The 27,592-nt window shown below is 40.9% G+C and overlaps 1 protein-coding gene across 2 annotated transcripts in view; it reads left to right on the top strand.

The window, feature by feature from the left end:
• Nucleotides 1-27,592, top strand: part of LOC117371361 (metabotropic glutamate receptor 7) — a 150,081-nt gene that overhangs the window by 21,525 nt on the left and 100,964 nt on the right. For both annotated transcript variants that reach the window (XM_033967024.2, XM_055222142.1), the window contains exons 2-4: nt 13,901-14,036; nt 15,055-15,209; nt 27,285-27,422. In XM_033967024.2, the coding sequence (XP_033822915.2) occupies nt 13,901-14,036; nt 15,055-15,209; nt 27,285-27,422 (429 nt within the window). The remainder of the gene's footprint in view (nt 1-13,900; nt 14,037-15,054; nt 15,210-27,284; nt 27,423-27,592) is intronic.

Below are 27,592 nucleotides of genomic sequence, written 5' to 3'. Positions count from 1 at the left end.
AGAAGCTACGAAAACAATAAACCGCTTTGAACCTTTACCTCTGTTCTGCCGTGTCCCTTTGTAAATATGTTTGAACTCTTTAGGTCGTAAAGATATTAACGCCAAAAGTCGAACTAAATCAACACATTTTGGAGAAACATTCGTTCTTTTCCAGTGAATAAATCAGAGGCGTCAAACTCATTTTCACCAAGGGCCACAGCAGCAAAATGGCCGCCATCAAGGGCCAGATGTGACTGTGGCAGGATAAATGTCACTAAATGTAAACAAATGTCATGTAAAATAAATGTAAATACTTTTAAACTTGTTAAATAATGTTTCTGTGTTTATTATTTATTCAAGTTGTAAATATTACGTGTCTGTGTAACTGTGTATTTCCTGATAAACTCACATTTTTAAAAGTGTGGATCTGGTCAGAACCTTCAGCTCTGATTCAAAAACAGACTTTTTTAGCCTTTTAATTATTGGACAGTTTGTTGTTTTTCTTGCAGTCTAACTTTTTCATACTTAGCTCCGTGTTTTGTGTCAAAATGTCGACGTAGATTGGACCGACCGCGCCTCATAACACAAAAAACACACAGATTTTCTCCTTAAAGCACAAACTTTATTCACCTTTAGTGTCTTTCTTGAAACTTCCTTCCACGCCCACAATTTTCCTCTTCCTGAACAATTTGGGATGATTATTTGCAAAAAATCTCATTAGTTTATTGTCAATACACACATTAAAGCAGCATAGACTTATTTTAAAATGACAGTCGAGCCTTAATTTACCTTCTCACGGGCCAAATAAAATGACGTGGCGGGCCGCATTTGGTCCCCGGGCCTTGAGTTTGACATATGTGGTATAAAGTGTCTGTTTAGTGAATTTAGTGGAAGAATCACACCTTTATTTTAACTAATCTCAATAGAAAAACACATTGGCAGGTTCCACTCGAGTGATTATAAAAGACAAGATGACCAGACACGCACTTTGATTACGAGCGTCTTCTTGACCACGGCGGGTGTCACGGGTCTTGAACTGTAAGTGTAGTGCGAGGCGTCTAATCAGCACATCTGCAGGCAAACACGCAGCACACGGTGACCTCCGCTTCAACCGACGCCCCGTCACTCCGCATTAATGAGAGCAACGGCCCGATCCGACGACGGCGACGCATCGAAACTGCCACCTGACGTGAACTGAACGCACAAACGCACATGAGTAAACTCGGCACGCCAGTATCTCCGCCGATTCAAAGTAAACTCTCCAAGTAAACGTGGGTAAAGCGGTCAGATCCACTGGCCCGCAGGTTGGCGGTGCACTTCCAGCTCCCGCAGATGAATATTGTAAGACACTTGGGCAAGACACTTAACCCGCCGCGCCTCCAGAGTGTGTGTAAACCTGTGTGTGGATGTGCGTTTGAGTCGGTGAGTGGTTTGTGCGAGTACAGAGCTTTGAGTGCCTTGAAAAGTGGAAAAGCACCGTACAAATCTGACCATTTACACTCTGATAGATACACAGACTTTAACGCAGCAGTTTGATTTACAGTTCGATGCTAATTTGCAGCTTTTGTCCCTGGATGGTTCTCACAAACAGCGGTGGTCAGCTGTTTCTGGACTGATGTCACACTTTGTCTTAAAATTACAGAAGATCTTGTGCCTTACAGTTACAGATTGGGTTGTCGTCATGTAAAACACCGTTAGTAAATGCCCCGCCTTGTGCAGAAACGGGGTAAAAATGCAGTGAAAGCCTTCCAAAGCCGTTCCTTCCTCCCTTTCCGTTTCCGATGGTGCTGGCCTGGTTTCCTCCTCCCCAGAGAATCTCTTTACAAGTGGTTGCTGAATGTAGCAGTTTCCCTTCAACTAGACGTCTCCACTTTTGACTAGAGCACTCCAGCAAATGTTCCACTAATGCGTGTTTATTGCATATATTAAATGCATCTAGTTTGGTTGCTTTGTGGGTTTTGTCCTAATTTTATTACCACATTATTAAAGCTACTTCTCAGCCTTAATGAATGCTTAATTATGCATCGGCTCTTGGCTGTGGCGTTGCTTATACACACTGCAAATGTTTTAGCGAGGAGTGAGCGATGCTGTTAACTTACAGCTAAAATAACCTCAGAGATTTAATAGCTTTTATTAAATTAAACGTATTTTGTTAATTAGAGTTTATAGGGACCGGTAAAATGAACTGCAGTCACTAAAAGAATCGACCAAACACAAACCAATCACTGGGGAGGGAACTAGAATATATCTGAGTTTTGCTGCCACTTTTCTGGTCTTTCATATTGGACTTAAGTGACGCTGTGAAGTGAAATGTTCTTTATATCTATTTGCAACAGAAAACTGCGATGTAAAGCAAACCGTGCAAACAGAAACACGAGCTTATATCAGCCCCGATGGAGTTTTGAACGCAGAACGCAGCCCTTTTACGTCACGCCGCGCCATTAGCTGGTACATTTCTCCGTGTTACATTATTTATCGCAGCATATGACACGAATATGGAGCTGCTGATACAAGTACAAGCTGGAGGATGAGTAGAACTGATCCAGAACATGCACTGTGTTTAGAAATGGACGTAGCTAACATGCTAGCCGAGCGTCGCATCGGCTCGGTTCCAGTTCACGTTCTATTGAAAAACTGTCGTGCTTCCCGGTGTAACTGCTGCTGTCAGACTCGTTGTTTAGTTTTCGGGCAGGAAGCGGCGTCACGTTCCACAGCCCCGCTCTGGATCGGCTCTTTAACGGCTCTGAATCTCGCTCGGACTCGCAAACACGGAAATCAACTCCAAATGTGGCTGGAGCTGAACGTCTTACTCCCTCAATCCACTTCTTTAAACTGGTTCTGGTTCAGACTTTGTTCACGCAGGTTCAAAACTGAAACACTCACGTTTTCATGAGAGAAAAACCCACAAATGTCATTCCACCAAACTGTTGTTAACTCAAACAGAAGAAATTAACGACGCACGATGCACAATGGGGTTTAAGTTTGCACAAAACAATAGGAGTTGGAAAAACAGAGGAGCTAAAGTCAGAGGCACTATGCATGTTTTAATTATTAGAACAATGCAGGCTGGAAAATGTCTCTCCCAAAGGAGCTGTTCTCACTGAAGGTTCTGGCACAGGGCTATTAATATTTCACAAGTCAGTCTTAAGGAGACTTGTAATGGCTTAGCAGAGAAGCTCGTACCCACTCGATGTCGTACTTCAAGAGGTTACATGACATTTTCAGAGAACAAGCAGGCGAGCTCCAAGCGATAATAATATTGCCCCTGGCTGATATGAAGACAATAGCAACTCAGACCTTCAAATCAAATAGTAATTTTGAAATTATACAACACTTCTACAGAATACTGACTTGTACAGTTAAAGCTAAATGCGAAAAGAAGAAAAAAATGTGAATGAAAAGGCGATGTGTGTGTAAAAAAGCGCAAAAAATATCCCTGGACTCAAACTCTAGCTCCATGTGTGCTCCTATAACATCTCTGTGTCATATTTTGTGAAGAATGCTTATGTAATTTCTTTTTTGTGAATCCAAGAACACCTGCAGACCTCAGACAGCCGAACAGAGGCTGCACAAAGGAGCGTCTTCATCCCACCCACAGGTTTGCGGTCGTGTCAGGACTGCAGTTTTGGCGTCCGTACTGCGTGAGGGACACGGTGATCTGTCATGGTGATGCTGGTGCTGATGCTGCCAGGGCTTTCTGTGGAGTCTGTGGATGACACAACAAAGCTGCGGCCTCCACACTCTCTGGATGAACAAATTCCTCGAGTCTCGTCTCTGCTGTGATCTCTCCACTTTCATCTCCGTCTCTGTTCGCTGCAGCCTGGCACGACAAGACACAGACTGATACTACGACGAAATGAATAAACAAAAACAGTGTAAAGAAGAAGAAAGAGAAGGAGAACGAGGGTTGTGTTGGGTCACGTTTAATACTCAGGAATAAACTTTTATAAAAATAACACGTAAAAACCATAGACTGTTTATAAATGGACATAGTGCTCCAAACAGGAAGTGATGATGGGCGCACTCTGGATCCTTCTGTGTAAAAACTGTCCCCTCTCTCTTTTTTTTTTTTTTTTTTTTTTGAGTTATTATTAATATTTTTTTATTTTGAGCTCATTTTTTTGTTTTTTGTGTCCTCTCTCTGTACCTCCGGCCGTCAGACTCGTCATTTTGCTCTTAAATGTTCCTATTAACCCGCTTTACATGATCCTGGGGTTTTTATTTTGAGTTTATTTTTATTTATTTTTAAGTTATTTTGAGGTTTTTGTTGTTTGTTTTTTTGAGTTCATTTTTATTTATTTATTTATTTATTTTTTTGAGTTTTTTAGTTATTTTGAGTAAATTTTTTAATTTTGTTTTTGTTTTGTTTTTGTTATTTTGAGTTTTTTTTTAGTTTTTTAAATTTTTAGTACTTTTTTTTGTTTTGTTATTTCGTTATTTTTTTTGTTAAATTTTTGCATTTTTTTAAATTATTTTTTTTGTTATTTTCTTCAGCCTCGATGAGCTTCATTTGACTGGAGCCGGACGTTATTTAATACAGTCTAAGGTAAAAAAAAAAACCCAATATATGTGCCTTATTAGAACTTAAATATTGGAACAGGAAGCTTAAACATCCATCCATCCATGTTCTTCCTCTTCTCCGGGGCCGGGTCGCGGGGGCAGCAGTCTAAGCGAGGACTCCCAGACTTCCCTCACCCCAGACACGTCCTCCAGCTCCTCCTCATTACCCAGAGCTCATGACCAGAGGTGAGGGCAGGAATGTAAATAAAGCATTTAATTTATGTCCTGATGGAAGATAGGGGTGGAATTTAAAGTTTTCTTCTTCTTCCCACTCCTTTTTGAGCATAAATAAGAACAAATTTGTGAAATGTGCTTTAAGTGAACTTGATACATGAGCTCGGAATAAATAAATCAATGAAAATAAACATAAATATGCAAATTTTCCTGCACTTTGACCTCCTTTTCTGCATAAAGACAGTGCTATACTTTAGAACATTCGACGAAAAGCAATGAAGACAAGACTTTTCGCAAACATCTTGGTCAAAATCAACACTTTTTTTCCTTTGATTGACACAAACCATCCTTCAACTTTCACGTGAGATCATTTAGTTTAACCCGACGTGACCGTGTGGACCTGGAGCCTGGACCTGACGAAGCCTCCGCTGCTTTTTCACACTTCAAAATCAACTTTTTCTTTTTAAACTTTGTCTTTTTTTACCACACGGCCACGACACGCCGCTTGATCAACGTGTATTATTTATTCTGTTTGAAAGAATAGATCCAGACGCTCTTTTTTCTGTGGGATTAGTGAGAGTCTGTTAACGGTTTTATGATTCACCTCATTGTTTTACTCGTGCCGTATCGTCGAGTGCGTGTCGGAGAGCGCCGTGCGGATGTGCGTGACCGAGGCTTGACCGGGGCGTGTGCGTGTGCGTCCCTAACAGCGCCGTCCACGTGAATACAAACACGACTCTTTGATATTCCGCTGACGGCCCCACTGAACAACTGCCTGTGATGATGAAAGCCTCCCCTCTTTCCCTCTCTCTTTCTGATTCATCCCCTCTCAAAGCGAACCATTTATAACTTATTTGATCAAACACTCTAAAATATTCATGATGTTTGTAGATTTGTTACCTTCTTTCGCAAATAGCGCCGCAGACATTGAAAACGACAGGGTTACGGGGATAATATTTGTACTTCTGCCGCCCTGAAAATCTCTCCGTGTGGAAGTAAAACTGCCCTACTTATTAAACGAGCGCTGACTCCATTTTTGGGTTGTCGCTGCGATTGCCGGCCTTTGTGCCCAAACTCAGACGCGCAGAAACTTGGAGAGTCAAAAGCGTCGACGTGTCTTGTGCAACGGTGCAGACGAAACGAGAGGAAGAGACTGAAATGTTTGATTCACCGCTGCCTCCGCGATGACGATGCTCTTATAGATGAAGATTAAAACGTCAAATGATTGTTCTGTGAAAAGAGTGCGGAGCGACGAGCCGATACTCGGTTATTCTGTGTGTTTATTCAGTCAAAATCAAACATTATTCACTTGTGTAAGATTGTACATAACGAACAGCTGAAGTAAAAACGACTTATAACACTGTGGGGAAGCTGGTCCGAGTGATCAAAATAGGAGGCAGACTCAAAGAAGTCCCATTAGACAATATTTATTCCCATGTAGTGGTACTCCGTGAACACAAAAATAATACATATTTACAAAAGTGGACAGTGCTCAACCAAAACTTAAACAACTAAGAGAAAAAGGCCACGTGTGCCCTGGATACACTGATGTCCCCATCTGTCTAATTACCCCGGCTAAAATACTCTCCTGCACCAGAAGCTCCTCCCCCAGTTTACTCCATCTCTTCTTCAGGGGCTGTGGGTGTAACATGAGCAGTATTTTCCATATAAAACCATCTCTCAGGCCCAAGTCCCTTTACTAAAAGTGTTTAACAAAATAAACTATAAACACTTATATCAATGAAACAAAATACACAAGACATTAACACAAAGAAATAAACAAACTTAAACCAGTTTTCCCTCCACATGGTCCGGCCCATGACCCTCTCAAGTCTATAAAATGGCCGACATAGGCCACGCCCCCTCTTTGTTTGGACCATGTGGAGATGCAGGTAAGAGGATTAATGTATTGAACTGAATAACTAAATAGAATATATTTTAACGAACTAGTGTGTGGTGATTTAACTGATTGAAAACTAAACAAAACAAATCTGGGATATTTCTATTTAGTTTAGTTTTAAAAAGTTATTGAAAATGAACAGACATGTGCACAAACCAAATTATAATACTATTAAAAGGGACAAAGGCCCAGTTTGTCACAAACACCTAAACCGATTTAATAATAACGACGCAGAAGAATCACAAGAAAAGCAGCATCAGTTCGACAACAAATGACTCGATATGTAACAAAAGAAAAAGGACAAACCGCAGCAGTTCACCTGAATCACTCCTGAGTCCTGTAATGTTCAAAAAGTCGTGTTTTATACTGTACTTCTTTTTAAATGCTTTTATTGTGTAGGAGCTTTTTCATTTATCCTCCAGGTTGTTCCACACACTGACCCCTCGAACACAAACACAACCACGGTTTCACTGGTTCTAGTCTTACTTTTTTTAATAAACCTGTTGGTCTAAGATGATTTTGACTCTGTTTGAATAACATCTGTAAAAAGGGGCGGAGTTTATGATGATCTGCCTTAAACATCATCACGACTCAAATCAACATCAGACAATTTGACTCGTTTTAACTGAACAAAAACAGGATTTGTTGGTGCGAGATCGTCTGCTTGGTGAACTATTCCAACGACCTTCTTTTGGAGTAGAAAAACTGATTTTATATTAGATTTATGAGTAAAACCCCAGAATTCTACACAATAATTCAAATATGGTTGAAATAGACGATTGTGCAATAATTTAAGTGAAACGTGACTCAGAAAAAAAACATTTTACTCATTTTAGCAGCAGTTTTGGCTTCTGAAGAACAATAATGTGAAGTTTCCAATTAATATGAACTTTAACACGTCTGATGTGTGTGTTTGTGCGTGTTTGTGTGTGTTTGTGTGTGTTTGTGTGTGTTTGTGTGTGTTTGTGTGTGTTTGTGTGTGTTTGTGCGTACAGAGTCACACACAGGACACGTCTGATATGGAGAGAGGTCATTAAAGATGCACTATGTCACTTTTCTGATGAAACTTCTGCTCTCTGCCTTTATTTATTTGCCACAGTGGGGCATTAAACATCTCTCCAAGCACACGTCAGATCTGTGGAGAGGCAGCCCTGAATATTAGATGGATATGCGCACGGATAAGTCGCACTGTGGAACATTAAAGACGAAGGAATAACATCTCCATGGAGACCAGCAGGCAGCGTATCTACCCCCTGAAAAGTTACATAATGCAACACTATGGATTCATAAGTGAAGGGTCAAAAATGTTTTATTCCTCTTTACGTCGAGCTGTTTTTTTTAGCTCAAATGTTCCATAAATGAACAGAAAACTCTGCAAACTCCATGTAAACAAACAGATGACTCCAACAAACCCATTTTTGGCAATAAAAATACTATAATTGAGTAAATCCAAGCTAAAATGTATGATAAATGTCAGCGGTGATGTATTTTTCATGAGAGACCAACCCCACAGAAGAAAACGTCCGTCTCGTGCTTCACTTTTATCCTCTGTCAGTCTGAAAAAGAAAGAAAAACCACCGTCTATTTTCCTTACTGCACATTCGCTTTAAAATGAAACACAAACGCAGTCTCCCGGTGAGTTGATTGAATAGATATAATTGAATTTCTTAATACCTTTCATCAGCAGACGCTTTGTGTAGCCCTGACCAAACGATTATTACTGCGACTGTGCGTGAATGAATAATCAGGATAAGATAATACGCCGTAATTGTGAAGAACATCGCAGACGACGTAAAGCTGGAAGTTACCGCGACCGTTAGAACGTTGCCCGGTGGAACATGTTTTACCGCTGCGTTCCTGTGTCATGATCCGCACTGTCCGCTCCTGGTTTTCCTCCCTGTGTGCTCTTCCCCCTCCCTCACCTGCCTGTACCTGGAGCTGGGCGGAGCTCTCGGCTCCTCCCACACGCACCTGCTGTCCATCTGGATAATCACCACACCTGCCGTGGATAAGAGGAGATGGGGGAAGACACTCGGGGCGAGATCGTCTGTTTGGACTCACCCTGTCTGTGCTGTGTTTGTCGTCCTCACTTGTTCCTGTCGTCCCTGTGTTCCTGTCGTGCTCCGGCCCTGGATGTCTCCTGCCCGCTCTGCCCTACGCCCGTCTGGTCTGCCTGTCGTCCTGTGGTCCCTTCATGTCCCCGGTCCCTGTGTTTCCTGTGTTCCTGCTCACCTCCGGATCACCCCCTGTTCGTACCTTGTCCCATTTCTGCACCTTTTTGTCAATAAACACTGTAAATCTGCCCCGAGTCTGCATCCCTTGGTCCGCTACACTCACCGGTTACGACATCCTGCTTATATTGTTTCGTGTCAGTGTCGTGGCGTTTCTGACCGGCCAACCTTGACACGAGCGCGTGCGGCGTCACACTTCGACCTTGACGCCGGGTTATAATTCATCCTCTCAGCTGGTTTGTGGAGAATTGGACCTTAACTCAACGTCGAGAACAAGCGTACACAGACGGGAACAAAAATATGGATATACCTGAAGTGAAGAATGATCGCCCCAATCAATATTTTGTCATAGATAATACAAATAAATCGCCTGGCGCTGAGTAAAGGCGTTGGTCGAGCTGTACGCGAGGCGATAAGTCAAGCGTGTTTATGTAAGCTGCCTGGCCTCGCTACAGAAGGATCGAGGAGGAGGAGGAGGAGGATGTCTTTTGAACGCTTAATGAAAAACTGTTTTTGGCTAAGAAAGTCGAATTATCTTTAAAACTATCTTCTTATTAACTTCCATTATATAAAGCCATTCATTCTCCAATATTCCAATAACACATCATAAGTTTAGTCTCAAAAACGATTCCGTGTCTCGCATTAATTCACAACAGCGGACCGAGACTTTCAGACGGGTCTAGACGACTTTTGCCATCCTCCGTGTCAACCTCTAAAACTTTCGGTGGCTTTGATCGATCAGATTTTCTCATCCATCAACTTAAACGGGCGGTTACTTTTTGAGCGCCAAGGAGACATCAGATCTTGCATTCGCTCTGCATATCCTCGGATATACATCATACGTTCCTCAACGCGGCTCCTGAACGGCCACACCTCACGGACGGACACATTTATTGGCCGCCCGGTGATTTATGGCGGAGCTCTCACGGGATCAGCGCGTAGATGGATGGCCCACGTATATTAAGCGGAGCGGGGGCATAAGGTTGCTTACCTGTACGCTTTGAATGTACATGACAGCGGCTGATCGTCCTGATGGGTTTTTCATGTGGAGAAGGGGATGTAACCTGATCGATGGCTCACGTGGCGAGCGCTTCACTGGACGGCGCTGACCTGAAACGAACGCGCTGCTGTGGAGGAGTGAGGAGTGTGAGCACGCCTTCCACTTTATGCACGCCATGAATATTTATTAATAAGCTTTTTTTCCACTGGCGCAGTTTGAGTTGTGTTTCCATGGACTGGGCTGAGGTCCAGGAGCAACTGGCATCACCCAAATGTACAGTGACTAAAGGTGATTTAATAAGAAATCATGAGAAAGAAGAGAAAATATTTGATTATTTTCTGTTTTTTCATGTCTTAATGATGATTGTTTATCTGAAAAATGTCTTGCTCGCTGCTGCGTGCTGTTTGTCCTCTGATAACTGCTCAGCGCCGTGTCTAGTCCCGCCCCCTCGTAAGGTCATCGCAGGTCCTAACCTCGTCCTAACCTCGTCCTAACCTCGTCCTAACCACGCCCGAACCCCCTGGAAGGTAGAACCTGCAGCGAGCCACTTGAGACCTCTCAGACAAAGCGGTACAGTCACTTTAGACCAGGGGCAAAATGGCTGCCTCAGAGGACCAGATGTAAAATAAATCTAGCTACTTTTTAAACTTGTTAATTAAGTGTTTCTGTATTTATTACTTATTCAATATACAAATATTGCATTTGCCAAGATGTAAAAATATGTCTGTGTAACTGCATCTCCTGATAAAATGACATTTTAAGACCATCGTACCTTTTAATTTACTCTGTCGAGGGCCACATAAAATGATGTGGAGGGCCACATTTAGCCCGTGGGCCTTGAGTTTGACACATGTGCTTTAGAGTGTGTGTTATTACATGTTTTTATTCTCATTACAGTTTTAACTATGGCCTTAATCAAGAAATTATTATTTAAATGTGAATTTCAACTCAACCCATGTCTGAAATTTTGTTTTTTTTATGAAAATACATGGTGTTTTCTTGGGGGAAACTCATTTAGAGTTTTTTTTTTTCTCTCAGAGTCGACTCAGGTCAAGTCAGGTAGAAATTTGGAGTATTACTTATAAATCTAATATAAAATCCATTTTTCTACTCCAAAAGAAGGTCGTTGGAATAGTTCACCAAGCAGACGATCTCGCACCAACAAATCCTGTTTTTGTTCAGTTAAAATGAGTAAAATTGTCTGATGTTGATTTGAGTCGTGATGATGTTTAAGGCAGATCATCATAAACTCCGCCCTTTTTACAGATGTTATTCAAACAGAGTCAAAATCATCTTAGACCAACAGGTTTAATCAAAAAAAGTAAGACTAGAACCAGTGAAACCGTGGTTGTGTTTGTGTTCGAGGGGTCAGTGTGTGGAACAACCTGGAGGATAAATGAAAAAGCTCCTACACAATAAAAGCATTTAAAAAGAAGTACAGTATAAAACACGACTTTTTGAACATTACAGGACTCAGGAGTGATTCAGGTGAACTGCTGTGGTTTGTCCTTTTTCTTTTGTTACATATCGAGTCATTTGTTGTCGAACTGATTCTGCTTTTCTTGTAATTCTTGTGCGTCGTTATTATTAAATAGAGTTAGACGTTATAAGTCGTTTTTACTTCAGCCTAAACTCTTTCAGTCATGATAGAAATGTTATGTACAACTTTATACAAGTGAATAATGTTTGATTTTGAACAGAATGACCCAAAACCTTTGTAGAAGTATCAGGTTATAAACATAATCAATAATCAAACTAATGGACCCTGCCCCGTGTGACAGAGGCTCTGTGTGTCATTATGTGTCTAACGACGTGTGATAAAAGCAGAAACCTGCAGCTCGTCTGCGTCTCCAGGGACGATCGGCCTCGGTGTTTGTGATTATTGATGAGTCGTTATTGACGAGTCGTCCTGTTACAACATCATTATTGAACTGGAACATGTTTATTTTCATTTGAACTGAACCTGTTCTTAACCTTTAACCTTCTAAATGAGGTTAAATGAAAATCTACAAATGAATGACATGATCTCAGTTAATGTGTGTGTTCTGCAGGAAAACAACTGTCTGCCTTTATTTCTTTGTTTGTTTGTTTTTTTGTTTTTTTATTATTTTTTTCTTCTTTATCTATCATTATTTCTTTCTTTGTTTGTTTATTTCTTTATTAATTACTTATTTATTTTTTTATTCATTTATCTATCTGTTTTTATTTGTTTGTTTGCTTTTTTGTTTATTTATTTTTTCATTTTTTTATTCTTCATCTTTTTATCCATCATTATTTCTTTCTTTCTGTTTATTTCTTTATTTATTTTAAAATTTCTTTTTTTCATGTATCTATCTTTATTTATTTATTTATTTATGTTTTCTTTCTTTATCTATCTTTATTTGTTTATTTATTTATTTTCCTTCTTTCTCTATCTCTATATTTATATAATCCCTGTGCCTGATTTTACTTAAAAACATGAAAAACAGATGTAGTTTATTTTCAGTTTATGCTTTTAATCCGTTTGCAGTTTCTCTTTATCTTAAACATTCTGATCTTTCTAATTACTCAGCACAATGAGTTTATAAGCACAGAGCCCATCACAGTAATGCTGACAACAGCTACCATGATAACTGCGCACTTGCTGATTATCAGACAGTAAAATGTGTTATAATTATGCAAACAGCTCACAGCAGACACATTTTACCCCGAGAGCGGCTCATGTCTGCGCCGAGACAAACTGCTCAAATATACGTCAAATATAATAAAATGTAACGAGGTGCAGGACACGCCTTCTGCACTTTGTGATTCGGAGGTTAAAAGCTCCTCTGTCGTGTGCAAGTGTCGCTCCGTGTTGTTAAAATCCTGCCTAAACAGAAAGTGAAAGAGCCCTTTGTCGTGGCGTGTATCTGTCCCGTCTCTCGAGTCCGTATTAACGAGGTGCTCGGGAACTGACTCAGTGCCTCCAGCAAATATTTTCATCAAACATCATTAACGTCAAAGTCGCACCGCTCGCTCCCACACAATTAAGTTCAGCCTCCAGTCACATCAGACGCACATTTGTAAGTGCCAAAAGTCGGTCGAACGCCGCGTGTCGTCGTGGATACAGTCGAGTTGTCACCAAACTAAAACGTCAGATCCATTTTGAAACTGTAAAATTCAGTAATGATTTGACTTTTGTGTTTGTGTTTGAGTCTGTCCTGGGACTGGAGGCTGAAACCTGAAACGTAACCTCTTTTCTTTCTCTTTTGTGCATTGTCCTCAATTAAATAAATCAAATAAATTCAAATTCAAGATACCACAAGCTCTTTTTTAAACAATACACTGTCATTTTGTGGTTTTCTACTAATCAAACGTAAACTTTGTTATGTTTTCCACTATTAAAACTTCAATATCTATTTGTTTCTAGTAATTTTAGTGTCAATTTGCATCGATATTTTGACAAACCTGCACAGCGTCAGCGGTTAAACACTTGGACAGTGACTTTTTTTACCTTTACACATACGGTCCTTTCCACATGAAGTGCTTTTTTATGACCCGAGGATGTAGAAACTCGCAGAAATGTGAGCCGTCTGCATCCAGATCACTGCTAATGCTTTAATTACGACCCACATCGGGCATTATCCTTCACACCGAGAGTAGTTTTCACTTTTACGTTGGGAAAAACTGCACTGGAATGTTGGACCGTGAGGCAAACGCAGGTACGGTCCGTTTAATAATAAGAGTTTAGGTGTAATAAGACGGGGCGTGGCGGCAGGACGGGGGTGTGAATGTGCTTTACGTCTCCGGGTGAAGTCGTCATGTCGTCCGTGTGGTTCAGTCGCTCCGTTTTAGCTCCGTTATGTGTGTTTGTGGTGAACTGACGACACACCGGGTTCATAAAATCAGATGTTCTACTGCTTTGTTTGTTTGTTTGTGTGGCTTTTGATATTGAGCTGCAGGATTTGACAAAAGTACGGTACATTTTTTGTCAAGTACTTCCGTAAACTTGCACCAAAAACCTTGCATTTTAACGTAAAATAAACCGATTATAACATAACATCGGTCTTTAATGTACATTTTGTGTTCTCATTTCAGGTGGGATTTGTATCGCCCAGTCCCTGAAGATCCCACATGACCACAGACCCTCGGACTTTGATAAAATCATCCGTTTGCTGCTGGAGACTCGTTACGCTCGGGCGGTGATCCTGTTTGCTTCAGACGAGGACATCAGGTAAACAACGCTGCAGCCTGGATAAAAGATTATTTAATAAACATTCGCACAAGAAATCAGACTTGTACCTTAAATGTAATCTGTCTAAAAAAAAATCTATTATTCTTTCTATTTTCATATACTGTATTTTCTGGACTATACGTCGCACCAAGAAAAATGCAAAATAATGAAGAAAAAACACATATAAGTCGCATTTTTGAGGAAATTTATTCGACAAAATCCAAGATCAAGAACAGACATTTTATCTTTAAATCAAGTTCTAATAATAATAATAAAATGTGGACCAACAGGCTGAATATCAGTACATCACGCTAACGTAACACATTTATATTTATTCAGCTCCATGAAGCACAGACAGAACTGAACACGTGTCTGGTTTGTTAACGTAAGATATTAACAGTTAATCAGATAAATAAAGCAGAAAAAACAACAAGTTTACTCTGGATCTCACTCCAAATCAATAAATCCATTGAATTCTTCATCCTCGGTGTCGCTTCTGAACAAATCCACCAACTCCAGAGGAAGATGAAGCGTTCAGTGTTTGTCTTTGTCTTTTAAATGAGTGTAATGTTGATATTTTAAATGTTGAGTGGTTCAGGAGGAGTAGATACTGGTCCAAGTCTAGAGCCCCTCGCACGACTGTCACTGTGACAAGAACCAACATGTGACATTATAGATTTGAATCATTTCACATATAAGTCACATCTGAGTATAAGTCGCACCAACGACAAACTGTGGAAAAAGTCACACTTATCGTCTAGAAAATACAGTATTCAAAGATCATTTTAGACTTAACGAACACGTCTACAGTCGTCTCCTGAGTCCAAACACAGAGCGGCTCAGTTATTTCTCTGTGTCATTTACAAAACTGATCTCTAAACCACTTCAGTCAAACGATAACAGTTTATGATAATGACATAATCAGGACAAACGAGTTCTAGCGACGAGCTGAAGCCACATTGAAACGTGACGAATTTCCCGGCCCCTTTTATGACCTGTTTGTTTCCGTTGATCGTAGGGGGGTCTTGAACGCCACTAAAAGGGCGGAGCAGGTGGGACATTTCCTGTGGATCGGCTCAGACAGCTGGGGCGCCAAGAACAGCCCCATTCACCAGCTGGAGGAGGCCGCGGTGGGCGCCGTAACCATCCTGCCCAAGAGAGCCACCATCAGCGGTCAGTTTTCTCACCTCACACTTTGTATTCCCTCATCTGTGCGATATATTTCTCCAGGGAACAGACGATTTAATGTCCTATCTGGCTGCGAGGGACTAGCGAGAAACACATTACTCAGGGAGAACATTGGCTCCTTTGGTTTTTCCTGTGATGACACCAAACTGCTCTGTGTCGTTTGATAATTCTCACCATCATCATTCTGCCGGAGAGCTATCATCAGCGCTATCTACTGGAATTCAACTTCTTATTCAAACTCACAGCCTTCGTTGAATATAGAATGAAAAAAGTTTCACCCCGAGCGGCACATCGCAGACTTTTGCATGTTTATATATACAGTACTTTTCCTTTACGACGGTTCAAACGTCGGTAGATTTCAAGCCACTCAGCGCAGAAAACGGTTGTGTCTTCAAGGGCGAGACACTGTGCACTGCTTTTTAGTCTGGAGTATGAAAGTAAAGGCTCTGGGATGTAAAGAGCCAGAGGTAAAGAAGTGCGTTATAACACTGACCCGTTATACCGCACTGTTTAGCATCGTTTTGAGATGGTTTAGCTCTAAGCCACGGAAACACGAGGATATTTAACACATTTTAAGCACGATTTTTTCACGAGTCAGAAGGAGATGTGGCTTTAAGTAATGCTTCTTTGTCACGACAGTCTGCGTGTGTGTGGTGTCAGTTCCATCCGTCCATTTTCTTCTGTTTATCCATGTTCTTCCTCTTCTCCGGGGCCGGGTCACGGGGCCGCAGTTTCAGCAGGGACCCCCAGACTTCCCTCACCCCAGACACGTCCTTCAGCTCCTCCGGTGGGTCTTCCCCGGGGCGTCCTCCCGGTGGGACACGCCCAGAACACCTCCCTATAGATTTAGTTTTATTATGACTCTTATTTGTTGAGTAACAGATCCAAAATCTCAAATCAGAAGCTTTTCATCCTGATACTACGGCTCTGTGTGGCTTGGGAAAATAAATTATAAGTTTAAGTGTATTTTATTTGTATTTGTTTTTTTGTTTTTTTTTTTCATTATATTTTAAATTGGAAGATTATTGTGAATTATATTTTATTATTTTTCATCATTCAAAATAAACGTCACACTCACAGAAGTCGGTGCAGTCGCCAAAACGCCGTGCATTTATCGAGACTTTCCATCCCCAACACCGACATAAACATGATGTTCAGATTCGTTTGTGAGCAGCTTTTCTCCACCATGAACTATGTAAAAAACAAACCTCAGGCCTCACAGACACAGTCCTGAAACATGAAACTGCAGAGGGTCAGGAGCAGACGAACATCAACCAGAGAAAAGACAGATTTATGCAGAGATTTTGTACAAACTATAGCTGTTTATACAAAGTGTAAAGGTAAAAAAAGCAATATATACAGTGTTATCTTCATTTTCTATGTCAAAAAGTACGTGCGTCTTTTTGTGTCAATCTATAAACCATAGAATTAGCAAAGAACGCCAGCTCAGACGTACGTGCTGTCATTATTCGTCATCACAATCCCGACTTTAACAAGCTCCACTGCAAACTAAACATACTGCGCTCATACATATTCTTTCTTTTCCTTTTCGCTGCGTAATAAAGCAAATAAAAACAGCCACTTTGTTCAGATCCTGACACCGTCCTCGATCTATTGATGCTTTTGTTCGTCCGCAGTGAGTTGTAAATATGTAATGTTTGGTTGTCCTTCATATTAGCGTCACAAAATGTCCCCGTGTTTGTGTCAATATTTAAAATCTTTCACTTTGTCCTTGGCTCTTTGTCCCACCGTGAATCTGCTGTGAGATAAAACAGAATCAGACAGCGCTGCAGTTCTGACGTCCTCTCATGTTTCTGACAGAGTAAAGCTCAGATGAAACTGTAAATATGAACCCAGCAAACACAACAGGGCGTGTAACTATTAAGTGAAGTCATTTTAAACGTATTTTAAACGTCGTGGTCGTTTTCCAGCAGAGATCACTTTGACGTGAGTTAGTTTAAAGTGAAATGTCTGCAGATTGATTTGTTTAAATACACTTCTAATGACAAAAAGAGTCGTGTAAGACGGAGATAAAAAGCACAAAGAAAACTAAATAGTGGCAAAGTGTGGCTGCAGGCAGTGAGAGCGCCCCCTGTGGCAAAGGACCCCCGCTGTGTCGCCCCACTGAGAGGAATTCACATCCCACGGCTAATTGCATCTCTACACACATCACTACACGCACACATCTCTACACACATCTCTACACACATCTCTACATGCACACATCTCTACACGCACACATCTCTACACACATCTCTATACGCACACATCTCTACACACATCTCTATACGCACACATCTCTACACACACACATCACTACACGCACACATCTCTACACACATCTCTACACACATCTCTACACACATCTCTACACACACACATCTCTACACACATCTCTATACGCACACATCTCTACACACACACATCACTACACGCACACATCTCTACACACATCTCTACACACATCTCTGACATTTTCCATGGTCTTACACTGTGAAAACAAAGCTCTGTAAACTGTATGTCCTGGTGCAGGAGATGATTTTATTTGGATTAATAACTTTTCTTGGGTTTTTGCATTTGTTCTTTGTCTTGAAGGAGTGTTGCCATAGAAACCTGGTTTACGAGCTCATTACTCTATAAAACATTTTTACTCCACAAATTCTTCATATTTATTACAGCTCCTCACAGATGTAATAAATAAATGTATTTTTTAACTAACTAACTTTTTATTTTGGATTTTTTTAATGAATTTTTTATTATTATTATTATTATTATTATTATTATTTTACATATTTTTCATCTATTTGGGATTTTTTTTAAATTTTCTTTCATTAAAAAAACAAACAAATTTTTTATTATTTTCTTTTCTTTTTTTACACATATTTTTCATCTATTTTGGATTTTTAAAAAATATTTATTTATTTATTTACCTATTTTTCAACTATTTTGGAATAGTTTAAAACGTATTTATTCCTTGTTTTAAATATTTTTAACTATTTTGGGATATTTTAAAATGTATTTATTTTTTTATTTTTTTATTTTATTTTATTTTTTTTTACACATTTTTCAACTCTTTCAGAAGGTACCAAAACGCCCTCGCTGCACTCGTTCCTCTGCTGTTGAGTCGAGGGTTCGCATTAGGCAGCATGTTTAAATCATGATTAGTCTCCTTCAGGATGGATGTTTTCAGAAATTTATGGGATAAAACCAGAGAAAGCTGCATGTCCGACGCAGACGCTCGCCTTCATTTGACTCAGAAAACCAAATGGATTTAACTTGTACATTTTGAAGGACAGGTGAATTAAAATGTGAGCGCGGCTTGTTAAGGACGAGCACTTCAGCCTCTTTATTAGCTCTGTGTCTTCTTCCACTTTGATTGTAATGTGCTTTATATATTTACTCAGCAATAAGACTTTATACGATCATCTCTGTTGTAAGTGGAGAAATAGCTTCATGTCTCGTAGCTGTGCAGTTCCTTCAGACCATCAGAGGCCCACTCCTGCAGACGGCCTTAAAGGGAACGGCAGGAGAAGCAGAGCAGGTTTTGGGCTCTGGCTCTGCAGGAAACACAAAACATGAGAATGAGATGGATCCTCAGGCGTCTGCAGGGGGCGTCTGCAGGGGGCGTCTGCAGGGGCGGCTGCAGGGGGCGGCTGCAGGGGGACGTCTCTACCGCCGCTGCACCTCCTAGACATGTTCTGGGAAATAAAGGAGCCAAACATCTGTGCAGGGATTTTGCATCAGCCCAAAACTTAAATGGACTTTTGGATCAGTTGGAGAATCACCCAAAATCTGTTTAACTCTCTCTTTTAAAACTCCGTCAGTGATTCTGCGCTTTAAAAAACACGACATTTGACTACAGTTTGTTCACAACTATCGAAAGTATATTAAGTTTCCTTGATGTCGAGACAAAATACGTAGAGAAACAGATTTAATTCACACAACTGTCTCTCGAGGGAACCCTCCTAACTCTGCTAAATGAAGATAACATATATTGTTCCATTGTCATTTGGGACGGTGCTGCAGCTTATCCTACAAATTGGGATAATTAGTGTGAAGGGACTACACTCTGCAAATTAAGAAGAGATTAGCGATCATGCACCATTGCGTTTGCAGTCAACATCTCTTATTGTTAAGTACCTGACTGTGGCCAGATGTTGTTGTAATCAGTGAGTTATTCAGTGTAGCAAATGAGGATTAGTGAAAAACATTTGTTTCATGGTTGTATTTCACCAGCACAGGCTTTGACAAAATCCTAATTACGTTGTTCTTTTAAAGGCTGTTACGCGTCGTTGTAACTTCTGTAACTACGATGTGGATTGGCAGCTTTTGTGTTGCTGTTTTTGTTTTATCCGTGTATTTCTGTTCAAAAATGGTCTTTACTAATAAGGCACCGGGTTGAACCTTGTTACGTCGCAGGAAAGAGCTTTCATCCTGAATTTTCTCTCTTGTCTTGATCACCGTCTCGCCTTCACCAGCGTCTCCAGACATTCCCCTCCAGCCCGTTGTGTTTGGGATGTTCGGATTCGTGTTTCAGTTGTTTGTGAGACTCGGAATCACGGAGACGGACGGTTTCCCTGGACACTCAGCTGATTCAGTGGGAATACAGAGAGCAACGGGTCACACAGTGGAACCTCGTTATGTTCTTAAAATAACCAGCAACAGGCGAAATCTGTGAAGGACTCAGTATGTTTAAGGCTGTAAAACCCCTCACCACACACTTTATACACTTTTATCACACAGGTGTTAACATTTTCTCACATTTAAACTCTCTCAAAGTTCAAACCTTCGTAGATTTTACAAAATAAATACAGTATTATAGAACGAAAACACGTTATTTTCCTCCTTCCTTATGTAGCAAACCGAAGATTCATTTATTCCATAGTGTCGCCCCCTACAGTCGCAAAACTTCTACCTTCTGACTCAACAGCCAATCAGGACGCACAACACAATGGTCTACAGTCCAACAGCCAATCAAAAATCTGCGAAACAGCGAGACCGTGAAAGTTGAACCGCGATGTAGCGAGGGACAACTGTTTATTCCTTCGCTGGTGTCAAAATGAACTCTAACGTGACTAATAACAAAGAGACGAGGGGAGGAGCTTCTTTGTAATATATAGATGTTTTATTTATGCATTTGGAGATGAAATGTGCCGCTGAACGTCTGTACTTTTATGCTCAGACTAAAAAGAGGATGAGTGAATCTGTGGGACAAAGCGACGGAAGGAGCTGCGTCTGTGGTTTTTCTGTTCACAGTTTAACCTTGACACACAAAGAGAATCAGAATCAGAGCTCAGACCCTGTGAAACATGAACTACTTTCAGTTATGTTCTGGGTTTTTTCTGTCACTTTGAGGCTGGATAATATTAGTGATTGAATATATTTGTCCTTTTGTGGAGCCCTCGGTGGCCTGAGCTAAAACTGCAGGTAATTGACTTTGTTTACTGGCCTCAGCCTCCGCGGACGCACTGGACCGGCCGATGGCCTTTCATTCTGACCATTAGAGTAACAGCTTGGCTCCAGGTTTAGCTGCGTCTCCTTAATGCCTCCTGTTTGTTTGGGACTTGTGTCGTCAAGGTGGAGGCTGGAAAGTTTCTATAAGGGTCGAGCTCATGAGGTGTGTTCTTTTTGTCGAGGTTTAGGACGTCTTTTTTACGTTCAGAGCAGTCGTTTGGGCTCATATTTGAACATTTCACGTTTAAAACCCCTGAATTTATCGGTCATAACGCGGTTCTTCACGAATATCCTTTGCCCCAGTCGCAGTATTGATGTGTTACTGAATCATTGCTTCCTCTGTAGATTCTTTATACACCAGTGATCCGGTCCAGAGACGGAGCGAGGGACGTCGTAAAGGTCAGATATCGATGCCCAGCTGAGCCTTACGTTGAGCATCATTCACGTTCAAGTGCACAGGGGACAGATGATGTGCGTTTGTGGAGAGAGCGGAGGGTTTCCCGGCGCAGTGACCTCAGTGACAGACGCCGGATATGAGACGGAGACAAACGGGGACAAGGAGACGCCGGGATTTACTGTTGTTAGAATGGACTTTTTTTTTAATTCATGTTTTTTGTTGCATTTTAGCACCGGGGTAAGGACAGGAACAGAGAAAAAACAATTATATATATATACACACACGTGCATCTCTATAAATGCATACATGTACACATAAAAAAGTAAAATAAAATAAAATAATAATAGTAAAAGTATGGTAAGCATAATAAGTGGTAATATCAATGGAAAGCAGTAATACGGGCTCAGAGGTTGACTAGAAAATAAAACACAAACCGCACAAAATATGTAAAAAAATAAATAAATAAATATATATAATTAATAAAAAAGAAAGAATAAATAAAAAATAATATTTAATTAAAGAATAAATAAAACAAATAATAATAAAAATAAATAAATAAGAGTAGTAAAATAAAAAAAAAAAAAATAGCCTCTTTATGCTTCATATACACCAATAATGTGAACACTCAGTATATTTACATGTCAGGAAAACTGTATATCTGCCCTAGTCCACTTTATCAAAATGAATGTAAACCTGTGGATGTTTAACATGTCGTGATTTAAGTCTCCCAGATCAAAATAACACCTGGAAATGCTAATCCGCTCTTGGAAACTCACTGCACGTAACAGCGTAGTCCGATTTACATTAGACGGATCAAATGCTCAGTGTAAATGCTCATTTATATGTCATTTATTTGTTTATTTATGCCAAAAATGTGGTTAAATGTTGAGTTTTTAGTACAAATTGCAGCTATGAAGTGTTAGTGCTAAACTACTAGACGCCTCCAAACATCTTGAAGTCTCTTTTGAACTTTTTTGTTCTTTGACCTGCCTGTAGACTCAAGAGTGATCTGACAGGTTTTGGAGCAAAGACGATCTGATTTAGTTTGTTTATCAAACTTGTGCATGGAAAAGTAGTGACTGACATCAGATATGTTAAGTGTATTTACCAAAAATGTTGATTATAGGAGAAAAGTGGTTTGTTTTACAGCTTAACATCACACACTTATGTTTTCTCTATTATTAACAGGAAAAATAATCATGATGAAGCTTCTCTATGGTCAGACAAACTTCACTTTCCTTAAATATGTCTGTGCACTTTACCACTGTCACATGTCAGACTGGAGCACTCTGGGATGTGACTAGTGCTGGCATCTGCTCTGATTCCTGTGTTTTGTGCAGCTTTCATGCACTATACCCCCTCACTGCAGCACACACTCAGTCTTCTCCAGCTTTGCATGCGTCCCATACATCCTGAGATGAATCGCTCCGCCCGCAGCACCTGAGCGTGTGAACAGCAAAATGCACCTCCCTGCACGACGCGCCGAGCCTCTGTCAAACATTTAGATCCTCAACGTCTCACTCTGGTGCTTTGATTCACCACAGAACTGCACTGGGCTCTGCAAACTTATGTGTCTATATTTACATTCACTCGAGGCGTACGAGGAGTCGCACAACCAGCGACTATTACGACGTGTCAAATCACGAAACAACAAACAGCCCGGCTCTGCGCTGTGGTTTATATGAGAACAGAGTCTAGAGAGGCACAAGATGAAGTGTTAATGATCATCACGGACATAAAGACGTGGGCGGTGAAGCGGCCTCGCGTTTGTCTCCTTGTTTTGATGGTGTTGTATGAATCAGTCGACGGACAGAGTGAAATCCTCCACCTCTAACTGCATTAGTCCAGGTGTTGTTGTCCAGAGTCACTAGTCCAGCCTCTGCATTACACATAAAGTCATTAATGGTGCTTAAATTGAATGAGTGGGTGTTGGACATATTGTGATGATAATTATGTAATATTATCACACCTCACTTTGCACAGGCCAGAGGAGGTGAACCGTGCAACACTGCTTAATATTTTTATAGCTTCTGCTTCTGGGAACATTTGGAAAATGTGCTGGCTTCACACTTCACTGAGCAAAAGTTGCTTTAGCACAGATTCATACAGATTCAGGATGACTCCGAAAGTCTTGATATCCAAAAAGGCACCGAGTTCATCACCGAGGAGTTGACTTTTAAAGAATGACAATTTATGTGCAGTGGACCTGAGCGAATGTGTGGATTGTTTTTGAATATAACCAAATATAAACGTAAAGCAGAAGTGTTTTAGTTCAGTTTTTACATCTGCTTTGTTGACATATAATGGGACGTTTGCACCTTTCCCCTTACAGTTTAAGAGAATTTAAAAGTATTTCTGGATTTAAACAGATCCACAGTGTAAACCTCAACACGTCGCTCCTCTGCGTCGTCCACACAGATTCCACTGACGTCAGGAGCCACATCTGCCTTTCCTCAAACAACAATATTACAAACTGTGGGCAAAGATCCAGAGCTGCTTCTTCCTCATTACTGACTCATCACTGAGGCTCCCGTCGTGCAAAAATAAACTTGCTATCAATGGCTGTGCAGTCATTTTCACAATTTTATGACTGCATAATATTGCTTTTTTCACACCGTTTCAGGTTTTGTCCTGGTAATTGCTTTGTCTGTTCTTCTAATCACACCATGTCTTCAAATAAATACGCCGAGCTGTAACGTACCAAACCGAGCGTGAACCTGACGCTTCTGGAGCTCGTGTGACGGGACCCGCGAGGCTTTATTACCCACTTTTGTGTCACGTCTTTTGGGATATTATCTTCGTATATATAATTGTCCTGGCTGTATATGGACAGTGATAATAAATCCATACCTCATCAGAACATACGCAGAGCATTAATCACGACCTCGCGAGGTTCGACGTGCGTATTCTCCGGTGACACGTATGAAAGGTCTGCCAAATGTGAAGAGGAGATGATTGACAGTTGTAATATCCAAACCCTGTCAAAACATGTCTGAGGTTTCTGTGGAGTGTGTAATACGTCCGAGGCCTGGCAGCAGGTCGGGGTTTCATATTACGCACTGGGGATGGGGGCGATTGATTCTGTCAGGATTAACATGGGAAATATAGATTCACGGGTGACGTTTTCACTCTTAACTAAGGCTTTAGGGGAGTCAGTGATGGTTAGAGTTTAGGTTTTTTTGTTTTGGACCCAGGACACGCTGAGGGGCTGTGTCTCCGGGCTGGTTTGGGGACGTCTCGGGGTCCCGTCGGAGGAGCTGGAGGACGTGTCTGGGGTGAGGGAAGTCTGGGAGTCTCTGGTTAGACTGCTGCTCTGGATAAGTGGAAGAAAATGGATGGATTTTGCTTTTGTTTTTAACGTCTTACAGCACAGAAACAGCATTTTTATACTTTTAGATAGGCAGATGTTTGAAGTGTCTTGCTCCGGGACACAGCGGCAGTCCTCAATAATCATTTTTCTGACCTCGTTGTTGTTGTGTAGCTTGTAACACTTATCTCAGAGTGATTACTTGAAGTTGTAGACGTTCTGTAGTCGATTAATCGCGACCAAAATCATCGACAAATGTTTTTATTCGGATTATAAGAATTTATACGGGGAAAGGAGAAAGCGTGGAGAGAGTTATCAGGAGTTTTTTGGAGTATCTGGACACTTTTATCTGCTTTTTTACTTATGATACTCTTTATTACTACTTCTCTGCAGTGGAATAATAATTTTAAGAGCTTTATCCAGAGCCAAACCTCCACAAATATCTTTAACAATCGACTCCACCTGGTTTCTAGCTACTCAACACTTTTTTTTTACAATACAGTTTGATAAAATGCGTATTAAAAACAACCTTTTCAAAACAATGTCCCACTGGAAGCAGAAGACACATCGCTCTGACATCACACTCTCCACAAACTAGGCTACGTCCCATCAGGCATTCTGGTAAATTAAGATCAAACGCGCCGCTCGCCTTGAGGTTACCAGCACATGCAATTATCTCTGAACTGCTTTATTTCCTCCTCCTCTTCCACATGTGCGCTCCAAGTCCTGTTGTCTTAATACTTCATTCTACCAGGGCATTTTTTACCGTCTTCCCATCGAGCGGAGACCAGGACTGACGCCCCACAGTCAGACGAGATGTTTGTCTTTGTACAGTATCTTCAAAACGCCACAATGGGTATTAAGTGTTCTCCGACTTGTCTGTTTGTTTTGTTTTTATAGTGTGATATTATCTCGCTCTGGTAATCGTTTTATCAGCTGTTAGTCCATATGAAAGTGTTACAGATTTGTACACGGGCTGGTGCTTATGTTTTTGTCTCGCACTTGTCCCGTCCAGGTTTTAAAAATAACAGAACAAAAGCAGAGTGACTTTTTTATGTCAGAGCAACGGGGCCAAAATGTAAAACACGACAAAACGAAGGTAGAAACGTGTAGACTTGACTGCAGCTTGTTTAACCCTCGACTACAATACAGTCTCTTAACTTTCCCCGTGCGCTTTTTCTTCTACTTCACCGTCTTTTCCCTCACCACACTCCCGTCTGCCGTGAGAGGAAATACTGTGCCCTTACCGCAATCTTTCAAACGCCGTTCTTTAAACTCGCTGCTTTCTATGCAAATGAAGCCCATAATATAATAACTCACTTGATAAAACGCCGCGGCCCGAGCGAGACCACCTCAGATGAAAAACGTCTTTGTGGTGAGGGTCTGTCGCCCGGCGCTGCTCCACTTACACCTGAGCAGGAGGAATCAGCTCCTTCTTACATTTACATCTCCTCACCCACTGAATTATGAATTAAATCTCATACATTAAACGGCGTCTTTCATTCTCTCGTCGTCCATCAGCTCGTCCCACTTTGACCCACGTGTCCCTTCTCCTCTCGAGTCTGTCCCACTTCACCAACTTCACATAAAGGAACGTAAAGGTCCAGGTCCTAATCGAAAGTCAGAAATGATTCAAAGGAGTGTGAGGCAGTGACATCACAGCGGGTGTGAAGGACGACTCGGGGGTGTGGGGAGCCGCCTATCACTTTGAAGACACCCTCGTGTCAGGGGAAGGAAGATTAAGAGCACTTCTTAAGATAAAGCACAGCTATACTTATTATGGCTCCTCCTGACAGGATAGAGATCTGAATGATAGAGCGGTTAAGACCAAACTGTCAATAAAAAGTGCTTTTAAATCTTTGGTTCTATCTCAAGAGAAAGATTAAATTAAGATTTGATTGAAGGATGGAGGGTTTAACGCTGCCATAAACCACCTGGTTTCCTTCTTTTAGGTATGTGACCAAATAAATAATATTATGTGGATGATCAGACTTGAGAAATGGAGAAACGTTGTGTTTTTTTGGTTATTATTTTTGTAAATGATGTCTCTCAGTGGGACATGTTAGTGCTGGTCCTAAGCCTGGTTAAAAGTGCAGTATATTCCATGAAGGTTTTTCGTACGTGTCATGTCGATGGGTTTGATGAAGATGATTTGAGTCGACTGTAACATTTAACAAGAACTACCAAAAACGACTTTGTCCTTGACGTCCCCGGTGACACGAGTGAGTCTGTGATATAAAAAGTTGAGTTTTTCAAAGTCAGTGATGTGAACATTTCCTGTTTTGACACATTCTTCTCTTCATACTTAATAATAATCCTTTAATTGACTTATGTGCTTAACACCTCCACTCCGCCCTCCCGCTCCAGCTCATTGTCATCTGCACTGCCTCTTTTACATTTTTCAGCCGGATCCTGTGACTCAGTTTGTTGCTTCATGTTTACCGTTCTGGAATTATCTTTGTGAGCCAACGATTTGATTAGCATACGTGAGGGTTTATAGCATAAGCTCAGCCCGTGATACATTTGAGAGCTGTGTTCACTGGCAAGAGCCTCTGCTGCAGGTTTTTTGTTCCAATATTCACAATGGGCCCAAAGCCGTGGTATATTATAGAACATAACACACACTTACACTCACACACGCACATGCCAAAAGAACGTGGCTTAGTTTGGGGCATTACTGACGTTTCTATGCAGTTCTATTCACTTCTGGCTCTATTTGTTTTCTTAAATCATAAAAAAAATACTTAAAAGATGAATTTGCACAACATAATCTAAACATATACTCATGAGATTCCAAACTCCAAGCTGTATTTGTATTTTGTAACTGTGTTTTCCACAACTTTAGAGCTGAAAATGTGTTGTTTTGTCGAGTTCACTGAGTTTTTTGACGACTTTCTTTCAGGTTTTGACGCCTACTTCACCTCACGGACTCTGGAAAATAACAGGCGGAATGTGTGGTTTGCCGAATACTGGGAGGAAAACTTCAACTGCAAACTGATGAGCTCCTCCAAGAAGGACGACAGCAGCCGGAAGTGCACAGGTGGGTGGAGCCAAGGGACGTGACGCACAAACAAAAATGTGCAAAGTGAAATGAGGTTTTGGTACAACGCAGTTACACGGTGCAATGGTCACGGTCGATATTTATGTAATATTTAATCTGTTTTGTTACTTTTACTCCAGTGTCTGTACTTTTACTTAAGTATCACATAA

Source organism: Periophthalmus magnuspinnatus, chromosome 5, assembly GCF_009829125.3.
Source record: "Periophthalmus magnuspinnatus isolate fPerMag1 chromosome 5, fPerMag1.2.pri, whole genome shotgun sequence".
In the NCBI taxonomy this organism is placed as follows: domain Eukaryota; kingdom Metazoa; phylum Chordata; class Actinopteri; order Gobiiformes; family Gobiidae; genus Periophthalmus; species Periophthalmus magnuspinnatus.
Note: the sequence above shows the minus strand (reverse complement) of the source record. Positions and strands in the feature narration are given on the sequence as shown.